Genomic DNA, 20,703 nt, shown 5'->3' with positions numbered 1-20,703 from the left:
CAAAGATTCATTGGACTTTTGACTATCCAAATAGAGGAACTCGTTCACAAAGCTAGGATTTTGACTCCTTTGCTTGACATGTAATTATTTGTTGAGTTTGATTCAATAAATAAATGATTTGGATTGAACTATTTATTGATTTTGATTCAACAAATAGGTGATTTGTCATATGTTTAATTCACTCAACATGGGTTGAATGAATAAGAGTTTCATATAATTGTTGGGTTGTAGAAAGAGGTTTGTAGAAAAGAATAGAGAGATGCAATTTAGATATTGCAAATTAATGAAAATTCCTTGAATATTTGTTGTTCAAAGAGGAAAATGCATTCTCCTAATTTGAGTTTAGGAAAATGATGGGATTTCCTACAACTTTTGACTTGTAAGAGTGAGGGAAGGAACATGCAACTTGTGGGTTGCAAATCCATAAATGTTCCTTAAACATTTTGATGTTTAAAGAGAAATATTCAATTGTCTAATTTAAGGCTAGGCAAATGAGGAGGAATTTAGAGGTTTCCTACAATTTAAGCTTGTAAAAAAAGAAGTGGTCAAAAATACAACTTAGAGATTGTAAATAGAGGAGTTTCCTTGAACATTTGGTATCCAAAGAAAGGGATTTTTATTCATATAATTTATTTAGGTAAATGAGATGATTTTCCTACAACTCTTGAGTTGTAAAAAGGAGAAGCCACAAGCAACTTATGGGTTGCAAGTTGAGGAAAATCCCTTGAACACCAAGTGTTCAAGGAGAAGATATAGTTCACTTAGTTAGGGTTGAGTGAATGGAGAAGAGGGACTTGGATTTGAATCCTAAGTCTAAGAGATTATTCATTGATTTTGTGTTCCAACGAATAGATGATTTGATAAACTCCCTACAACTTTGGGGTTGAAGAAAAGAGATGTAACTTGAAAGTTACAAAATTTTATGAATATTCTTTGAATATTTGGTATTCAAAGAGAAAGGATCATTCACCTAATTTAGGTTAAATGAATGAAGAAGAAAGACTAGGATTTAGGTCCTAAGTTTAAGCAGGATGTTCAATTGTTAACCTTACTTTCAAACAAATTGAAATAAAGAACTTAGAGGAAAAATTCTTTAGACATTTGGCATCCAAAGATGAATATACATTTGCCTAAATCGAGTCTAGGCAAATGAGGGAAAAATTCATATATTGATTTCTTGCTCCAACAAATGGGATGAGGGAAATCAGAATTTGCTAGTTTAAGAACTTACGAAATGATGTATTTAGGATTTAGAGAATTCCATAACGCAATACTGTGGGCTCCGAAAATTCGGCCCCGGCCTCCACTCGCTTTTCTTATTCGGCGAGGGAGTTTTAAATGAATAAGTTCCGAGGTAAATTTTGGAAGGCAGATGGGTTTGTAGATAAGACACTACCCAGAGATTTCGCCCTCATTTTGAATGATGTATTTAGGATTTAGAGAATTCCATAACGCAATACATGATGAAGATGGGCGCTAGCTCCTAAGATAGACTATGAGTCATGCAATGAAGTATTTGAAGCCGTGAAGAAGTTTCAAAGGTCATGCATGAAAGGGGAAGATAATTGTTTGTTTGTTTTTTTTTTCTTAAGATAATTGTTTGTTCATTTTGTCTCAACAAACAAGAGGTGAATTACTTAGAATTTGTTTCCAAGGTCCAACAACCATGTAATGATATTGGTTAGAGCCTTTGGAGGCTCCAAATTATCATGCATGAGATGATATGTGTTGGTTGAAACCAATAAGAGATAAAAGAACTTGGGAGTTGGTTCCAAGTTTCAAATGATTCATGCACTATAACACTTGGAGCTTTGAGAATGCTCCAGACATTATGCATGAAAAAGGATTTTAATTTGTTAATTTCATGTCTTAACACATAAAAGTTTGGACTTAGGATTTGGCCCTAAGATCTTGAAGATTCATGTGATAAAATAATTTAGAGCTTTGAGGGTGCTCCAAAATATTACACATGAAGGAGATATTTGTTGGTTTTATGCTCCAATAAACAAGATGGAAGAACATGAAAGTTGGTTCCAAGTTTTAAAGAATTCATGCAATGATTTGTTTGAAGCTTTGAGTTGCACCAAATGTCATGCATAAGAGATATAATTTATAGTTTTGGAACTACAAATCAAGAGGCAATCATCAAGTTTTGTACTCAATGATGAAAGATCATCTACCTATGCAGGTTAGACAAATGAGATAGGCTAAGATTAGAATTCTAAGCTGTTGGCTCCGAAAATTCGGCCCCGGCCTCCGCCCGCACTATGATGTTCTTTTCTTTTGGAGAGGGAGTTTTAACGAAATAAGTTCCGGGGTAAATTTTGGTAGGCAGATGTGTTTGTAGATAAGACACTACCCAGAGATTTCGCCCTCATTTTTCGAGGACTTTATGATCTGAGTTTTGGTTTCCTATAGGTGCAAGCCCCTATAGTTAATTACCCCTCTCGATCACAAGAGAGAACTTTCGATTAAGGCTAGTTGTCGATCAGATACGTAGAGAATACATGTTATCTGACATATAGTAGCAGCAATAGACATATGCATGTTTTGAGAATTTGGAAAAAGTTTGAATGGTTGGAAGATTTTGATATTTAAAATAGAAATTACACAATCTTCCACTTAAAGCGGATGGTGGGGGAATGTATGATAGACCCAATCAAGATCCCATGGTTCCGTCGTCCCGGGCCATCGTGGTCCTGGTCTACTTAGTCAGAGAAGGTAGTCGACCCAACCTGACAGAAGGATCCTTGTCGGCAGCCATGGGTTGCTTCGTCCAAGGATACCTTGTAGACCTGGGTTGAATGTTTGTCTAAGGGGACAAATTTGAATCCACCTTAGCTAACAGAGGGCTTTGTGCCCTATTGATTCATATCTCAAGGATTTGATGCCATTAAGGAGCGTATTGGCTCAGGCCATAACTGGTATTTCGTGGTGCCATTTGGCGGCAAAATCACTCGATTCAGAAGGCTCCGGGTCATAACCATTTATCCTGCGGTACCATTTGGCGGCAAAACCTCCGGTTAGATGACACGTACCACGTCTTTATTGGCAGGAGATTGTTTGAGAATTAATACTAGTGATATTTTCAACTAGGCATTTGGCTCCTTGTGAGCTGAAGTACATATTAATTTGTCTACCCCGACAAACTGTTGCGGAGGGTGGATGAATTTTGCTTTGAGTGATTGATAGTATTGTTTCGATTTTAAATATTTTGTATTTTGGGAATTTCTAGTGTTTTGGATTTTCATGGGTATTTGGATGGAATTTTGAGTACTTGGAATACACCCCTCCGGTTGAGATTTATTGTTCAACACGGTCATCATCGGTGTGTTTGGGGGCATTTTCATTTGTAGCTTGAACTTTGTCGACTCTGTCTGACTGTCGACAGAGGATTGGGTTTTATAGGCTTTATGCCTTTGTTAGTGAATTCTATTGGTTTTAGGTTTTGAAGGCCTAATATGAATGTATTAAAACAAATACACTGGTCGCCACAACCGTGTATTTGTTTGAAGGTTCAAACCCTGTCGACTCCTATTGATCCGTATAAAAGGATTGGGTTCAAACTTGAATTCACTTATCGACCCGCGCAGCATCCCTAGACGTCATGTGTGTATCAATAACACGCTCGCCGGAGCCCATGTGGGTGTTTGTGAACATTTTATAATTATACCCCGTCGAGTCCTTTTTGCTTGCTTAGGAGGATAGGGCTCAAATTTACTGACCCACGCAGCATCCCTAGATGCCACGTGTGTACCAATAACACGCTCGCCGGGGCCCATGCGGGCTTTATGATTGCTTTTACCCCTTTTAGTGTACCTATGTGTATACAAACTACGGTGCACATGTATGGGTACTTTGAAAGTATTTGTAGACGTCTTTTATCCACTTGCATAGAAGTCGCGGATCCAGTGGCGTGGCGTAGCAGCTTGAGGATTGAGTTGTTCACTGCTTGGTACAGGTAGACTGTCGTGTACTACTCGTTGCTTTTTGCAGGTGGATCGTAGTGCACTAACTAATCTCCTGCCTTTAATTTCAAAACCATTTGCATTCTGAATCCTTCTGCGAATTCTTTGTGAATACTCAGATGTATGCACCAATTTACAATACCTACCCTTTAACAGTCCTGATCAGAAACTAGGAAGATCTTTATCGGGTAAGGAGATGCCCTTCTCACTCGCTAAGATGTTATCTCTTGAATATATTTCTCAGCTTAGTGGAGCCTTCATGAGGATGGAGCAAGGGGTAGTTTTGATGCGACCAATCAAGCATATGGAATAAATAGGAAAAGCCCCAACCAGGAAGCAAATGGGTAATGCCACTACTTATACTCTCAATATTGCTACTAAGAATAACATCTTCTTTTACCAGCATCAAAAGTTTCTTTTCTCTTATTATTAAGCACCTTCAGAGCATCAACCTTCTTTGTCATAATCATGCCGGTCTTGATATGCTTGTATGTATCCACCCCAAATCTTTGTTAAGGAAAATCATTTTATCATCCTTGTAAAACAAAGTCTCCAATGCCAAATCATGTCTCTTTCAATCTTCTTATTGCTTGGAAATGACCTCCTTCCTTGTACAGATGAACTTCGGTACTCGTATAAGCGTCATGTTCATGTTCATTATCATATGCGGGCAAGTCACACTTCCTTGAAATATTGTTATTCTTATACAGCAGACATTTGAACATGACAATCTTTCAATATTGATCGAAAACCTGGTGTTGCTAATTACATGTCTTCATCTGATCATTGATCGTGAGTGAATATTGTTAAGAATCATGAGCTTTCATTGTCTCCAATTATCTTCAATCGATGGAGAACATGGTTGAGGTAGATTGTTCATGTTCATGACATACCTCATTTTTTTATCCAATCAATTGCCACTTAAGACTGAGTTATGCTCGGTATTATAGATCCATTATGATGCTCTAAAGTCATCATATGATGGCTTTGCAATCAAGCCATTCATCCAAAATCTTATGTTTTCTTACAGAAAAAAACTACCTTCATCATTTCTTTATTCTCAAAAGTGATTTGCAATTCATATGATGAATTTGATAGCTTAATATCTTTATTTCAATTATAATGATCCTTACAATTTAATTATTGTTATTTGAAATTTTAAGGCTAGCAAATCATTCATGCCATGTCTTTGTAACCACATCATATCCTCCACAATCCTTTATCACTTAGAAGTGATATTATGCTTACAAGAGGGATTGCAACATGTATGATTATTCCACATAAGTCCTTTCACTTGATTATGAACAAATTATAGTCATTGAGATTTTAACATAAATCTTTTGTTGTTCTTCGAGTTCAAACAATGTTGAGTTCAAGTCTTATGTGAGTATTCTATAGTCCAACTCAAATATTTCAAATGTTCAAGTCATGCCATTGTTCATCTTGCAAGTTCAAATATGAGTTCAAATTGAGTTCCTTGTGGTCTTCTTGAGTCTAAACTCAGTTCAAATTCAAGTCTTTTATGGTTTGTTCAAGTAGCAAGTTCAAACTCTTCTTGCTTGAGTTTAGTTTAAGTCATTTGCTCATTTGATTATAATCATATTAAGCTCCTTTTATTTGTTCATTTAAGTCCAAAGCATGTCTTCACTTGTTCAAAATTTGTTCAAGTCCTTGTCTTATTTCAAACAAAATTTCGGCAGCCTCCCGACATCTCCCCTGTTTAGGGGAAAAACCAAGAGGCCGCCTACCCGCCACGTCAATAAAGGCGTGCACGGTTGGTGTTTGTGAGACACCACGGCGGTAATTTTTTTTGTTTGTCATCCACCATGCCAATAAAGGCGTGCATGGGTTATTAAAAGCATTTTTTTTTTTTGGAAAAAGTTTTTTTTATTACCCCGTCGTGCTAAGAAAAGCACGCACAGGGATCGCCTACTTCATTGTAAGCACCGCACCAAGTTCCCTCCCACCACACTAAGAAAAGTGTGCATGGGTGATCCCTTGGTGCGTCACGAACACCGAAAAAGGACATAAAGGGGATTACCCGCCTCGCCACAAGTACCGCGACGAGCTCCCTCCCGTCGTGCTAACAAAAGCGTGCATGGGTGGTTACTCGCCACACCATAAGTGCCGAGGGTGGGCTCTCGGAGTTTTAGTGTTTAGAAGGGTTATACCTTGGCGGGGTCGGCACGTAAATCGAGGCAAGAGAAAGAGGTTTCTTTTGTATTTCTCTTGTTGGCGATCGATTACAATTAAAAGCAACTAATTATAATTAATGGAAATTAATTATAATTAATAAAATTTAATTTAACTAATTATAGTTAACAAAAATTAACTATAATTAACTAGGTCAATTATAATTAATAATAAAAGATGGATTAATGCTAGATCAGGGCAGGATTTATGCTAATTCCTGCCAAACAGGTTTTGATCATCCCATAAATCTCACGGCCGAATAAACCCCTTTTTTGTTTTTTTTTCTTCATAGTAAATCCCGGATTTGGGATTTATGGAACTTGGCCGAAGCAGCACATGCAAGGGAGAAAGGTACCTTCAAAGCAAGTGAGCTCCTGTTTGTTCTTCCGATCAAAATAGGAAGGGAAATTTGGTCGAAGAGACGAAGCCGACCGACAATGGAGGTTAGTGCGTCGAACTCTCCCCCCTCTCTCTCTCTCTCTCTCTCTCTCTCTCTCTACTTGTACGAGTCGGCCGAGAGGTCGGAGATGGAAAAGGGGTTCGGGACAGAGAGCAGTCGGCGGCTTTGAGGGTGTTTGGAGATCGGGATGAGAGGAGAGTTGCAACAGAGGACTTCGGTCGGAGGAAGAAGTGGAGTGCCAAAGGAATGGGAAGCAGCGACGGGCTCGTCTGGTTTGCGTGGGGTTTGCAAATGGAAGAAGACCGGGAGTGGGAGGAGTCTTTCTCTCTTCATTTTATAGACGCAAAGGAGTATGAGACAAAGCGGAGGCCACGCGATTTGAGCAGGATTTACGCATAATTTTCAGGATACGATGCATACGGCACCGAACAGCTGGATTTGTGGAGGATTTCGTGGATCCGACGGTTTACAAGTATTTTTTTTTTTGTTCCTTTGGTCAGAAGATGGAGGTCAAGATAAGCCTATGAAGGATATTCATTCGTTGATCTTTGTGTTTCAAACAAATGAAAGAGAGAGCTTAGAATTTGGCTCTAAGCTCTAAAATCTTCATATAATGATGTGTTGGAACTTTGAAGAATTCCAAATCATTATATATGAGAGGATAGACATGTTCATTTGTTGATTTTATGTTATTAGCAAATGAAAGGAGATTTAGGATTTGTTCCTAAAGCCTTAATGATTAATGTAATGAAACATTTGGAGCTTGGAGAGGCTCCAAAATATCACACATGGAGGTGTATATGTTTGTTGATTTTTTTTGTTTCAACAAAAGGACAGTGACTTAGGATTTAGTCATAAAGTTTTGATGTTTCATGTAATGCAATATTTAGAGCCCTGAGGAGGCTCCAAATTATTACACATGAAGGAAAAAGAGTGCTTGAAAGCAAACTCTTTATATTTGTTAGCACTCATGCAACATAAAACTTGGAGCTTCAAGGAAGCTCAAAGTATCAAATTTGAAGGAGGATATGCATGAGAAAGAGAATTCCCTATTTATCCATGAATGTTTTGGACTCATGGAAAGAGAAAATGCACACTTGAAAGGAATTTTCCTACGTCTTTTAGAGTGTTTTGGACTCAATTTGGGGAGGGAAGAATTGATTTTCTAAGGCTTTGGAAGGGTTTCTAAACCAATTTTGGCATGATTTAGAAAATTTGGATATGAGAGATCTCTCCCTATGACTTCTAGGATATTTAAGATCAAATTTGCTATGATCTAAGAAAAACTTAGGAGTGCATGCATGTGATCGTCTTCCAAATTTAGGAATTTTGATAATTGAGAGCAATCAAGTGTTTGTTTTGTAAAATGTCGTACATAAACTTAATCAACAATATATTTTGTGGGATCTACAACATAGACTTTGAAAAGTCTATGAGAGACCTCACAATGATTTGATATTTCCAATAGTTTATTAAATTAATATTTAAGCACTCACAAAATCTCACTAGAGTTTGCAAACTTCAACATATGCACACTTCTTGCAACTCGTAAGTCACTTTTTCCATGACTCGTACTTGAAAGAATGGTGCATGCAATTTAGGTGAGTTTCAAGATTGCTACTCAACACTCCAAGTTTTGTATGGTACAAGATATAAACTTAATTGATTCTTTATGTTGTGAGATTTGTTACATAGACCCTTGAAAGTCTGTCTCACAATGACTAGAAAGCCCAAATAAATTAAATTCAATACATGCATTAAACAAAACTCTAAAGATTATCAATTTCAATGCAAGCAAACTCTCCTAAATTTGGGTGCCAATTTTTTCATGACAATGCATTTAAATGAGAAGTGCATGCAACTAATGACAATCCAAAACCTATGCAAAATCATTGATTTTGAGACCAAATGATAGTGTCTACCCTAGGGCATGATTGTAGGTGATGGATTGGACATAGCTTAAGTGCATGAACATGCATTGGGAGGTTGCCGAACACCAATCCGACAACCCTAAAGGAGTCGGCGTGTCCCAATGACTCTCACAAGAGAGTAAACAAGTGAAAGTCACCAAACATTCACTGTTTTGCGAGGAGGACAGCGAGCATGGGATTTCGGGGAAGCAAAAATAAGTTTCTAAAGGGCCTAGGGCTTGGGGACATCAACCACACATCAAAGGCTTTGAGTAGCTAAAACAATTACCTCACCCGGGCTGTCCAAGCTCCAAGTTGCTATCTAAGCTTCTATCCAAGCTCCAAACTGTTGTTTGGAAGCTTCAAAAAGCCTCCAAGCTGTCCATGATGTTTGAAGGCTCATGGATGTTGCGTAGCTGCTGTCCAAGATGTTCCAAACGTCGCTGCTGCTGTCCAGACTGCTCTGGATGGCGAGTTTTCTATCCAAAGTGCTCCGGAGGGTGAATCTTAAGTTTGTTATCAAGATGTCCCCAAGTGTTGTCTTTGCTGTTTGGAGTTCACCGGAGAGGAGATTTTGGTGTCCAGAGTGCTCCAAATTGCTGATTTGTTCCCACAAGCTCACCGGAGCAGAAGGAAGGGGTGGAAGAAGCTCCTCCACATGGCTAGTTCACTCAACCTAGTTTTGGATGCCAAGGGCTGCTCGTCTTCTTCAATCGAGCCAACGAGCATGGGAGGTGGAAACAGGACCACTCTTGTTCGGCTCTTTGGAGTCGGCTAGGTGGAAGGAGCCAAAAGCTTGGCCCGCTCGGATCTCCTATACTCCGGCAGAGGGTTGGCCGGGCCTCTTCTCCCCTTCGGCTGGATGCGTCCAAGCAAGAAAGCCGTTCGGCTCTCTCTCTTCTCCCCTCTCTTCCGCTTTGTCTGAGACAGACGAACAAAACGCCAATGGCTCTCCCTCTCCCTTGCATTCTCTTGGAGAGCACGAGCAACAGCCCACCGCCCAAAATGCCCAATCAGGCATCTTCACGCGTGAAACGAGGGATTTCACATGAAATTGAGTGGGATTTCATGTGAAATCTCGGTCGTTGATCAAGAAATTTGATTTGGGAAGTCAAATTAGCCATGATTTTATCAATTAGGGATGAAATTGAGCCATAATCGGACTCTACTCAAACTGATTTGGGTCGGTTTGGGTCCGATCAAGTTAATTTGTGAAATTAGATTTGAATCGGCGCCGAATTGCGTCGAATTTGGTTCAACGAGGCTCGATTGGATTCAATTCGATCCGGTTTTGGGTTGATTCAATCGATTTGGTTTTAATTTGATGAAATTGAATTTAACTTGATTAAATTAAAACTCGATTCGGGTCAATTTTAATTCGACGAATTTCGATCGAGTTGATCGAGAGCGACCGAGCCTAATTGGGTTCGAATTGATCCGGGCTGAATCTGGCTCGTTGTGAAAATAAACGTCAACATCTACAAACCAATCTACTTTCCCAAAATTTATCCCGGAACTTTATCCATTAAAACTCCAGAAGAAAAGTCTTGCGGGGGAGGCCAGGGCGGAATTTTCGGAGCCCACAAAGGCCCAGGAGAGCTAGCTTGTTTTCACCTGCATAAGTTACAAAAAACAATATGCTTGGAAAATCCATTCAATTAAGAAATGAATAACAGAAATATTTCAAATAAGAAATGACTTGGAAAATCCATTCAATTACAATGTAATAATTAAGTCGACCCCAAAAGAGATGCATAGAGTTTTTGTGTACTGTCCCTTGCATGCATTAGTTTCGACTAGGAATTTATTACATATGCTTACATTGAAGTACTACCATGCACTCTTACCACAGAAGCAGGCATTAATTTTACAAATGCCGTAGGATTGCAAATGTATCCAACTAAAAGCAGTAATACAGCCCTTGGAGCATTGTACTTCATAGTAGATTAGGTTAAATAAATGTCATGCTTTACGCATCACTGCAGTAACCATAATCACATAAATAATTAGAAAAACTATAATACATAAAATTTAAAACATACCCCCAAGCAAGAAGAAGTATTTTCTCATAGAAAACAGTTGATAGCTCTGAGTGTGCCAAGCTGCAAAAAACAATATGCTCAACACGACAGGAAAATAAATTAAAAGTACTGGAAAATAGAATAAACGATGCAGGATAAAAATGACATACCTTAAAGCCCAAAGTCTAAGATAAGATGCAGTATTTGAGACTGCTCCCAGGACAAATTCAATGGAATGTATCATCTGATGCACAAATACCTCGCTGAAGTTGAAATCGTTGTAATGTTCTTGTGCAGAGTCAAGTTCAACATCAAGCTCAGCATCAGAGGTCCGAAGGATGCCATAGGTGCGACCTTGGAATCTCTATGTAAGCATTTGATGAGGAATATGAGAAGTTGCATGGTTAACAAAGACAAAGCCACTTGTAAAATTAATTTAGTTTAACTGAGCATAAATAAAGCTAAAAAATAATTCAAATATATATAAAATAAGCCACAAAAACAGGGAAGTCAACAATGTTACGCATCACTTGATTGCAAATACACTGTTTCAGGTAAGATATAAAATATTGTGAGGAAATTAAATGCCATCATCTTTTGGGGTTTGCTTTACTAATTCTCATCCATTCATTTCCAGTGAGTGTAAGTCTAACTTGATCAAAATATTTGCTCCTTCCAGCCATATCTACCTTCATTCCACCATTTCCTTGCCCATTCATTTCCCTTTTACCTTTTCTTTTTGTTCATTTTTTTATGAAAGAGTGAGCTTCTTTCCTACTCTTCACGCCTTAATTCCCTCTACTTATCTTATTGGAGCATCTTCGAACCTCCATTATATATTCCCAAACCATCTAAAAATCAAAATCATTTTCAACTTATTTAGTTTATTTCTTGAAATTATTACTCATTTATAAATCATGGATACCAACACATGACAAAAACATGGCATCGGTCCATGGGCACGAACATAAAGATACAACATAAGTATAAAAAAGTAGGACATACCGCATTATATAAATAATATTTAATTTCAAATTATATAAGGTTTGCAATTAAAACAACTGATGAGAATATTTTCTATAAAACAATATCACATAATATAGTAGAATATCATATGTATCACATAAAAAATATAAATATGAGAAATTTTATTAGTTTAATTACAATTATATTAATATAATATAAATATTATCAACAATAGAACATTAGCATTAATCATTAAGTATGATTTTATACTATATTTTCCACATAAAATGCAAAGAGAAGGTATAAGAAAATAAATAAACCAATGTATCACAAATTGACCCAACATACTCATCATTGCGATCATCATCAATGCTACAACACGAATACAAAGCTTGAGAGGCATTGCGGGGATAAAACTATATTGCTTTGGAAAAGTAAGATGAAGTTCATCGATGATTTGTCAAAAGCATACTTAAGTAAGTTTTGAAAATAAATTTAATCTATTTTATTATAGAGAAAATTCAAAGAACAAATGAAAAAGATGGCTCTTAGCAAGAATACTTGTTAACCTAAAAAGGCGTCTAGTATTATGAATTATGGAGGATAACTGGCATAGGAAAACTTCAAGTTGGCTCCATGATCCTCACAAAATCTCATCAGCTTCTTGTTGTTTAGCATTGATTTATTGTCTTGCATTGATATTTGTAGTGTTGGCCACTATGAGTTGTCATTATGGAAATATGAGTTCTAAATTTTTTGGTGTAGAATTTGTACAGTGCTTCCTTTTTCGGAAAAATCATATTGACTTGTCACGAGTTTGAAAAAGTGTTTGACTACAAATTTGTAGAGGTTATCAAAAACCAATATAATTTTATTACTTAAAAATAAGATTTGGATGTAAAGTAGAAAATATATGACCAAAATATCGAGAATAAAGAATGCAGGAAGTATATGAAATTGCAAAATGAATGCAATTTTGTTAGAATGAGTTTCCGATTATATTAAACAATTTTGGATTAATTTCACATGTATTTAAAGATCACACCCAGAAAGTTTCAAGCAAAGTTAAGTTTTATTACTATTTTTTTTTTAAATTAAAATAGAAAAATGACAAAATGCAATACTAAAACTCATCACATAAGTATTTCACAATGATAACAATTTCTCTAGCTGCAAAAATGATGTAAAACGAATGCAAAACTATGTCGCGATGCAAAAATAAATTAAAATACCACTGTAGATGAAAAATGAAGTTCATAGATGATTCATTAAAAGCACAATCAATAAGTTACGAAAAGTATTTAATCCAGTCAATTACTGGTGCGAATCCAAAGAACTAATAAAATCAAAGATGGACATTTAGAAAGAATAGTTGTTAACCTAACAAGATGGCTATCCTTATGATTATAAAAAGATAATAATAAAATAAAAAATGATAATAACCATTAGGGAGCTAACAATTATTTGGGTGGAGCGCAGCATAACTTGAAGAAGACCGACCTCCAAGCATAGTCTTTCATCATGTAGATCTTCTACCTTCCTCAAAATTCCTTCAATGGTGATGCATTCTTACACGTTAGTGATCATTTACTTGAGAATGAGAAGAACACTAAGTATGCCTAAATGAACTGCACTCAAAGAAGATAGATCCCATTCATAATATCATACCATTACAAAGCATGAAACAAGACCACTATTTATAGAAGTAACGTGAGGGTGGGAAGATGGCCAAGCATGGGAAAAGCATGTGTAGAGTCATTGCTTTATAGATTTCAAAGGGCTTTTAAGGGTTGAAGGTTTATAAATAGTTCCAAGTAAAAAACACTTGAGGGGTGATTTTAAGGCTTATAAATGAGATTGGAGTATTGATTAGGAGAGAGGGAAGGAGAGTGACCCTGCCCAATAGGAGATAATGGGGGTGTTGTCAAGGTGATGTACTGGTCAATGAAGATGTGAAGATCAAGTCTAGTAGTAAGCAAAATGTTTGATCAAATCTGAAGGAAAGACTAGATCAAGGTGACTTAGATTCAATCATCACAATATAGATAACTTAAATCACTTATTTGAGGTCCACACATGACTTGACATATAACACAACTAAAGACCAAACATTAACCCAACAAACAAGGTCAATACAAAAGATTCGTAACACACAACAGTCAAAATACATTGATATAATAAAGAAAGAATATCAAATGGATCCTAGATACATAATAATCTAAATTCAATGGTGACAATGAAGACGTTTGAGGTGACGATATGCATCAATACCAATATACTCTTCAATAGACATTCACCATTATTGATAAAATATAAAGTTTGTGAAGCTAGATCATATAAAAAATAAAATACTATCATCACTTGGATAGGCTATGTTGGGCAATGTCCTAGCTATGTCAGGGAATGTCCTGATAGTAGACAAATTCTAATTCTATAAAAAAAGTATCATTTATGATTTGCAACATGTTAGGCATGAGTTAGGGCATATCAAATGCGTGTCCATGCCTGACACATACATATATTGCTTTTAAAAGTGTTTATGCTTCATAGTCATTGACGCTATTTTCTTAATTTTATCACATTTATCTTAACATTTTTATTTCTACCACACTCAACTTGATTCCAAACAAAATAGGCCATCCAATTCAACTTTACTGAATTTATCTTTTTTTTTTTTTTTTTTTTTTTGTACAATGACAGTTTTTCAAAGAATCAACTCATCCTTCTTCTTGCTACCTTAAGTGAATGCTTTACCTCTTAAATCCCTTATCTAAATTAATAGGCCACTAAATATAAGAGAGATGAGAGTGACATAATCATAAGTGGAAGTGTAGACTGAAGCTTGGTAGTGTGGGTGAATGCCCAGGTGGGCGCCCCATGAAGGTAGGATCTTGAGCAAGAGGGTTTCCTTTAAGGGTATATGTTAATATTAAAATTTCAATGTTTTTTCTAAATTATTTAAAGGTATGACTGTAGGTTTGGTTTCTCCTTCTCAATTTAGAACAAGATAAACCTAATATATTCAGTTCTTATTAAATACTTAAGCTTTAATAATCCTGGTTTGGTGATTAACTCTTACATATTTTCTCAAATGATTTTTTTAATAATAATCTCCGAGGAATATTTACAATTATAAGAGAATATATGTTGAGATTTATTTAGTATAAACTATACAAAATTGTTAAGAGTAATAAATAAATTAGTATAATCATTATATAATTAAAAAAAGAGCAGCCTTTATAAGAATTGAATCTTAAAAGAGAATTAATGATTTCATGAAGCCATGGCCAGTGACAATTAATATAATAAATATTAAATAAATCATTGATATTTGGGAATAATTAAAACGAATAAGTTGAGAAAATTTGTAAAATCTTTGATTTTAAAAATATGTTTAAATTGACTGTTAAAAGTTTGTTATACAATATATTTAATATAGATAAAATGCCAAAATTGTCTCTTGACTCTTTATGAAGGATTAAAATAGGTCTTATACTATATTAAAGGACTATTTTGGTTACTCAGGTCTTTAAAAAGAAATCAAAATACCTATGATGAGATATTTTGGTTAATTTTTAAGGAGTTGAGAGATCAAAATGATCCTTGAATATAGTTAGAGATTATTTTGATTTTTCATAAAGAGTCAAGGGACCATTTTTGTCCTTTTCTCATTGAATATATGAATGATCTAGATTCCTTTGACTCAAGAGTTTACAGAGCACCTTTTCTTAGACAGAGAAAGATGAACTCATGATCGAAATATTGGGCCACAGGTTGTCTCTCATTTGTAGGTAACTCTTTATTAGTTGAAGGATAAACATACACTTTCTCATTCATGATGTTATCCTTGACATTTGTGGTAAGCTTTATTTGTTGATAATATATTGCAGAATATATTTTATTCATAACATTTTATGTAGTTATATTGATATGATGTGATAGTTAGATTTGCCATGCTAAATGCTTAGGAAGTTCATATACATTATTTTAGTTGCTAAGAAATAACCATTGAATCATGAATTTTTCTGATGTATAATAGATTTTAATCATAATGGTTATAAAGTTTTTATATGGAACCTTTAATATATTATAAAGCTTATATAATGTAGACTTGTTTGCAAGATGCATGTATTATTAATAGAACTCTTTTGGATAGGATAGTCGAGCCAAAGTGTTATAGGAGTGATAACCCCTTTGAGAATCATTAGATTTTTATGGGTTAATGAAAACTTTCTTGAATAAGGGTATTTCAACATACTAACATTAGATAAATATAAATATAAAAGTATTAAAATAATGATGTCCCCCAAAAATGCTTTAATTAATTCGTTGGGCTGCTTAAGGAGACCAACCCGATATATAATATAATTCTTACAAATTTATACCAGTCTAAGAAATTGATTTCCAAAGTTGGTTTGACATACACAAAAATAGATTGTTGTGTTAACAGATGCATGTTGTACTACATAAATGATTTGTCAGATATTGCATGTCGCTATTGCAAGGCACCAAGATTTAAACCAAAATAAAAAAAGGAAACAAAAGGATGTACTAGTCAGTAGGATGTTTTACTTATCCATTATTCCCAGACTATAACATTTATATGCATCTATGAACTTCGCTACACATATGAGATGACATAACGAACATATCTCGCAAATCGGTGCCTTGACATATCTGTTAAAAGCTATGATGCACGGACATGGGACACGGCTTTTTTTGAAAATATAAGACACGGGTACGGCGTGGACACGTCGATATTTTTTTTAATATAGTGTATATATATTAATGTAATATCATATTAAAAATGACAAACAAAAATAAATGAATGACACGATAACTTGTCTAGCTTATAATATAAATGAAAATACTTTGACTATACACATCCTACCATTGTCACATAATCAAGAAATATAAGATTAAGTTTATGCACAGATGGATTTACTCCATTTATCTAATCTGCTTCACCTTATTCATGCTGACTCGTGATACTCACCCCTTATAATCTTTCTCTAGAGTTGTGTATGACTACACCATACATGTTTCTGACACTTATTATTCCAAGGCCACATACTTTAAAAACAAAGATAGACGTGTAACCTTTAATTAATGACTTAAATTTGTTGTAGGAAAGAGTTACTACATATAATATATTTATCAAACAAAATTTTATAATGAGGCAAGCATTATTTTGGACAATTGGTGACTTTTCTGCCTACGATATGCTTTCAGGTTGAAACATTACAGGCAAGTTAGCTGACCCATGTTGCTTGGAATTTACTAAGTCATTGAAGTATGGAGATAAGAACACTTAGTTTGACTGTCACCACATGTTCTTATCTACAAGCCATCTCTTACAATGAAATAAGGATGCTTTCACTAAAAGTATGCCCACGATCGTTGATTCTCCAACACTAGTTACCATGGTATGGAGTCAACCACATTTGAACAAAGAAGAGCATTTTTTGGTTCTTTCCATATTGGAAAATAAACTTGATCAGACACAAATTAAATGTGATGCATATAGAGAAAATCATTTTTAACAATGTGTTCAACACAGTGATAGACATTAAGGATAAATCTAAAGATAATATAAAAGCAATGATATACTTAAAGAAGATTTGTAGGAGGAAAATCTTAGAGTTGAAGGATGGTGAAAATGAAAAACTTTTAAAATCAAAAGCATCACTCACCTTTGACTTTAGAGTAAAGATGAATAGTTTGTGAATGAGTGCAGAGTCTAAAGGTACCAAATGGATCTACTTCCAACCTTAATAGATGCATTTATATGAGATTGTGGAGATTGTTTAGATTAAAAAATCACGACTGTCATATCTTTATGCAACATTTACTGCCCACTGCTTTAAGTTTTAGCCAGATCTAGTTCTAAAGCTCTTGATCGAGCTAGATATCTTCTTTAAGGTCTTATGCTCCTCAAAACTGAATGCAGAGGACTTGATCTATACGGAGCAAAATATTCCTTTTATTTTGTGTAAATTTATGATATATCCTCCAAATATTTTAACTCTATGGAGCATTTACCTATGCATTTATCATATGAGGCTAGAGTTGGTGGACCTGTTCAGTATCGATGCATGTATTCTTTTAAGAGGTTGCCTTCCTGGCTTACATAACATTTCTAATATATGCATATTAAGAAGTTATCACTAATAATCATACATAATAAAAGTACCTAAATAAACTTATAATGTTGAAATGTGAACATTGTATAGGTAAATTTAAAATCCGCCGGAAAATGACAAAATATATTCTGACTAGACTATATGTGTTTGTAAATTTTATGTTGAGTTTTTATTACATAAGAACTGGACATTTATTGTAGAAGTATTTGGTAATTGTAGAACATTTGCTTTTGATTTAATGTGTAATTACTTTAGTATCAGTATCGCTGTGCAATTTTGAAATGTGAGGCTACTTTAACTATTTTGACCATCTGTGACTGTAGAAATGTTGTTGTACGAAAATTGAGGTATGGTGGTGAATTTTTTCTGAGCAATAGGTTTTTGACGGATTTCCGACGAAAAAATTGCTGGAAATCACGAAATGATGAGTTATAAAGACATTTCCGGCGGGTTGTATTCATCGGAATTACCGAAGGAACTTCTTGTGGAACTATACGCCGACAATTCCGACAGTTAAACTACCGAAATATTCCGCTGCTATTATCGCCGGAATGACCGTGGATTAACCGCCAAAATTTCCAGTCGATAGTTCTACCGGTAATTCAACACAAAGTACGTCGATTTTTGTTCACAGTTCCACCGAAAATCTGTTAGAAATGGTTCCGGCAGGAATTTTTCACCGTAAGCATATTTCCAACTCGTTTTACCATTGGAAATCCGCTAGAAAGCTATTTTCCAGCGGATTTTACACATTTTCAGATGGATTTGGCGGTCGTAAATCAGCGTGTTTCCTATAGTGTTAAGAGCTATTTAGTTTATTGAATAGTGTTTTATTCTTTGAATTAGTTATTGTAGTAGTTAAATTCTATTTATATTTAGGAGGATAAATTAGTAGGTATTATTGGATTTAAATACTTTGAAGATCTTATAAGTAGACAAATATTATTGAAATCATATTTACTTATTCTAATTTTTTCTAAATTTAATAACATAACCTGTCATGCTGGGCTTTTGTTGATTTTCTTCTAGGCTAGATGGGCGGCGTGTATCATAAAGTTTCACTTAATTTTTAGTGCAAATGATAGTTATCAATTCCGTATCAATTAAAATTGAAGACCATATACTCCTTTTTTTTACAAGTCCTAAGTTTCTTTTCACCTAAAATTTTTCTAAATTGTTTCAACATTTAACTTTCCAAAATAAATCTCACATATTACAACTAGTAACATTAACCAATAATAATTAATAAATGTAATCAACAAAATTTAGTTTGCAATAGCACTTTAACAGCCATTTAAGCCTAAGAAAGGGTGCGTCTAGCAAACAAGGTGTTGTGCCAGTGCATGCTCTGTTATAGAGTTAGGTCATAAAAACTTGAAAAATGCAAAACAATCTTTTAACTACTTGTAAAAAAATCCATTTACATGCAAAAATAAATAAATGCCCTTATGATATGATACATGCATTGATCTAGAAATATATAAAGCTTTCAAATAATACATTAATTTTCTCCATCATTCACGCGCTAGTTTAAAAGCCTAAGTATATATGCATAATGAATTGGATAACTCAAAGAAAATATGCTTTAACTACGGCTTTCAATTCAGGTGATAATTAACATGCAAATGTTCCAGTTTGTTGGGAAACAAGATGGAGAAGCTAGAAACTATCAAAATATGCCAAGGGGATCATTATAGTAGGGGAAAAATGGGGCAGGTCGTTACATGTATATCACATAATTTTTCAATAGAAAATTAGGTGCTAATATATAAAATCCAGGGTAACTTCAGAAGCTGAAGAATCATGAGTATTTGGGATGTAAACAATGTCTACAAAAATATGATGGAACGCAGAAATTGGCAAGGAAATTAGAGATACATATCTACAACAATATGATGGAACGATGTTAGGGGTAAGGTCAAGAATATTTCCAGAAACCGAGAAATCACATGTCCAGGATTAGTATTACATAAACGCATAAATGTCTTCCGCTATATTATGCTACTAACAAAGAAGTGGCTATGAATTCTATTAACAGAAGATCACAGCCATTCAATATTCACTTATAAATTTCGTTCCATAAATCTAAACATTCAGTTAAAAATACTTAACCACAATTCTATGAAAGCTAAAATTTTGACGGATCTTGGTGTCAGAAGAGGAAATCTCCAACTGCAGCCCACGGATTGCTGACCTTAAAGCCGTGGGCCCCCTCGCTGTATGATTCAACACTCCCCCTCAAGTTGGGTTGTACAGGTTGTATAATCCTAACTTGCAAATGAACTTATCAAGCATAGAGCCCAATAGTGCATTTGTTAGAACATTGACAAGTTGTTCATGAGTTGAGGTATATACTACTTCAATTTCTGAGTACTCAATTTTCTCAAATATTAAGTGTTTATTAATGGTAACATGTTTTGTTCCATAAGAATTCTGAACCCCCATTGGAATCTCCATGTAGACTTCTTCTTTTAAGTTCCCATTCAAGAATGCATTCTTGATATCTAGTTGATGTAGGGGCCAATCTAAATTTGTTGCTAAGGAAAGAAGAATCCTGATTGTATTGAGATTTGCAATAGGAGCAAAAGTTTCATGATATCCTATTCTATAAGATTGAGCGAATTCTCTGGCAACCAATATAGCTTTCAGCCTCTCAACACTACCATCCTCCTTATGTTTTATGGAGAGCACCCCTTTGTAGGTCACAACTTTCTTTCCTAGTGTGAGATTCCTAATTACCCATGTTTGATTTTTCTCAAAGGCCATAATTTCTTCTTTAACATCCCGTCTCCATCCTGGGTGATTCAAAGCTTTCCGAATATTGATCGGAATATGCACATCATCCAACTTGAAAAGGAAGGCCTGTAAGTGTCTGATAATATGCTATAGGAAAGAAAGTTTTCAATTAGATGCTTGGTGCATGATTCTTTCTAGCTATTTGATGACTCTATCTCCTTTTGAACTTACACATTTTTCTCCTATGTATGAATCTCTACAATTGTCAGATCTATTGAAGGAGATTTGACAGGTGCAAAATGTGTCTCACTGCTCTGCAATGTTGTTCCTTAATTGCTACTCTTTGTTGGGATCTCTGTTTAAAAT

The 20,703-nt window shown here is 35.1% G+C and overlaps 1 protein-coding gene across 3 annotated transcripts in view; it reads right to left on the bottom strand.

Moving 5' to 3' along the window:
- Positions 1–20,703, bottom strand: part of LOC110108239 (V-type proton ATPase subunit a1) — a 111,647-nt gene that overhangs the window by 27,599 nt on the left and 63,345 nt on the right. For all 3 annotated transcript variants that reach the window (XM_028697919.1, XM_020838797.2, XM_028697916.1), the window contains 2 exons: positions 10,663–10,856; positions 10,514–10,573 (listed from right to left, as the gene is read on the bottom strand). In XM_028697919.1, coding sequence (XP_028553752.1) covers positions 10,514–10,573; positions 10,663–10,856 — 254 coding nt within the window. The remainder of the gene's footprint in view (positions 1–10,513; positions 10,574–10,662; positions 10,857–20,703) is intronic.

The sequence above is a fragment of the Dendrobium catenatum genome, unplaced genomic scaffold (genome assembly GCF_001605985.2).
Source record: "Dendrobium catenatum unplaced genomic scaffold, ASM160598v2 fragScaff_scaffold_118, whole genome shotgun sequence".
Classification (NCBI taxonomy): Eukaryota; Viridiplantae; Streptophyta; class Magnoliopsida; order Asparagales; family Orchidaceae; genus Dendrobium; species Dendrobium catenatum.
Note: the sequence above shows the minus strand (reverse complement) of the source record. Positions and strands in the feature narration are given on the sequence as shown.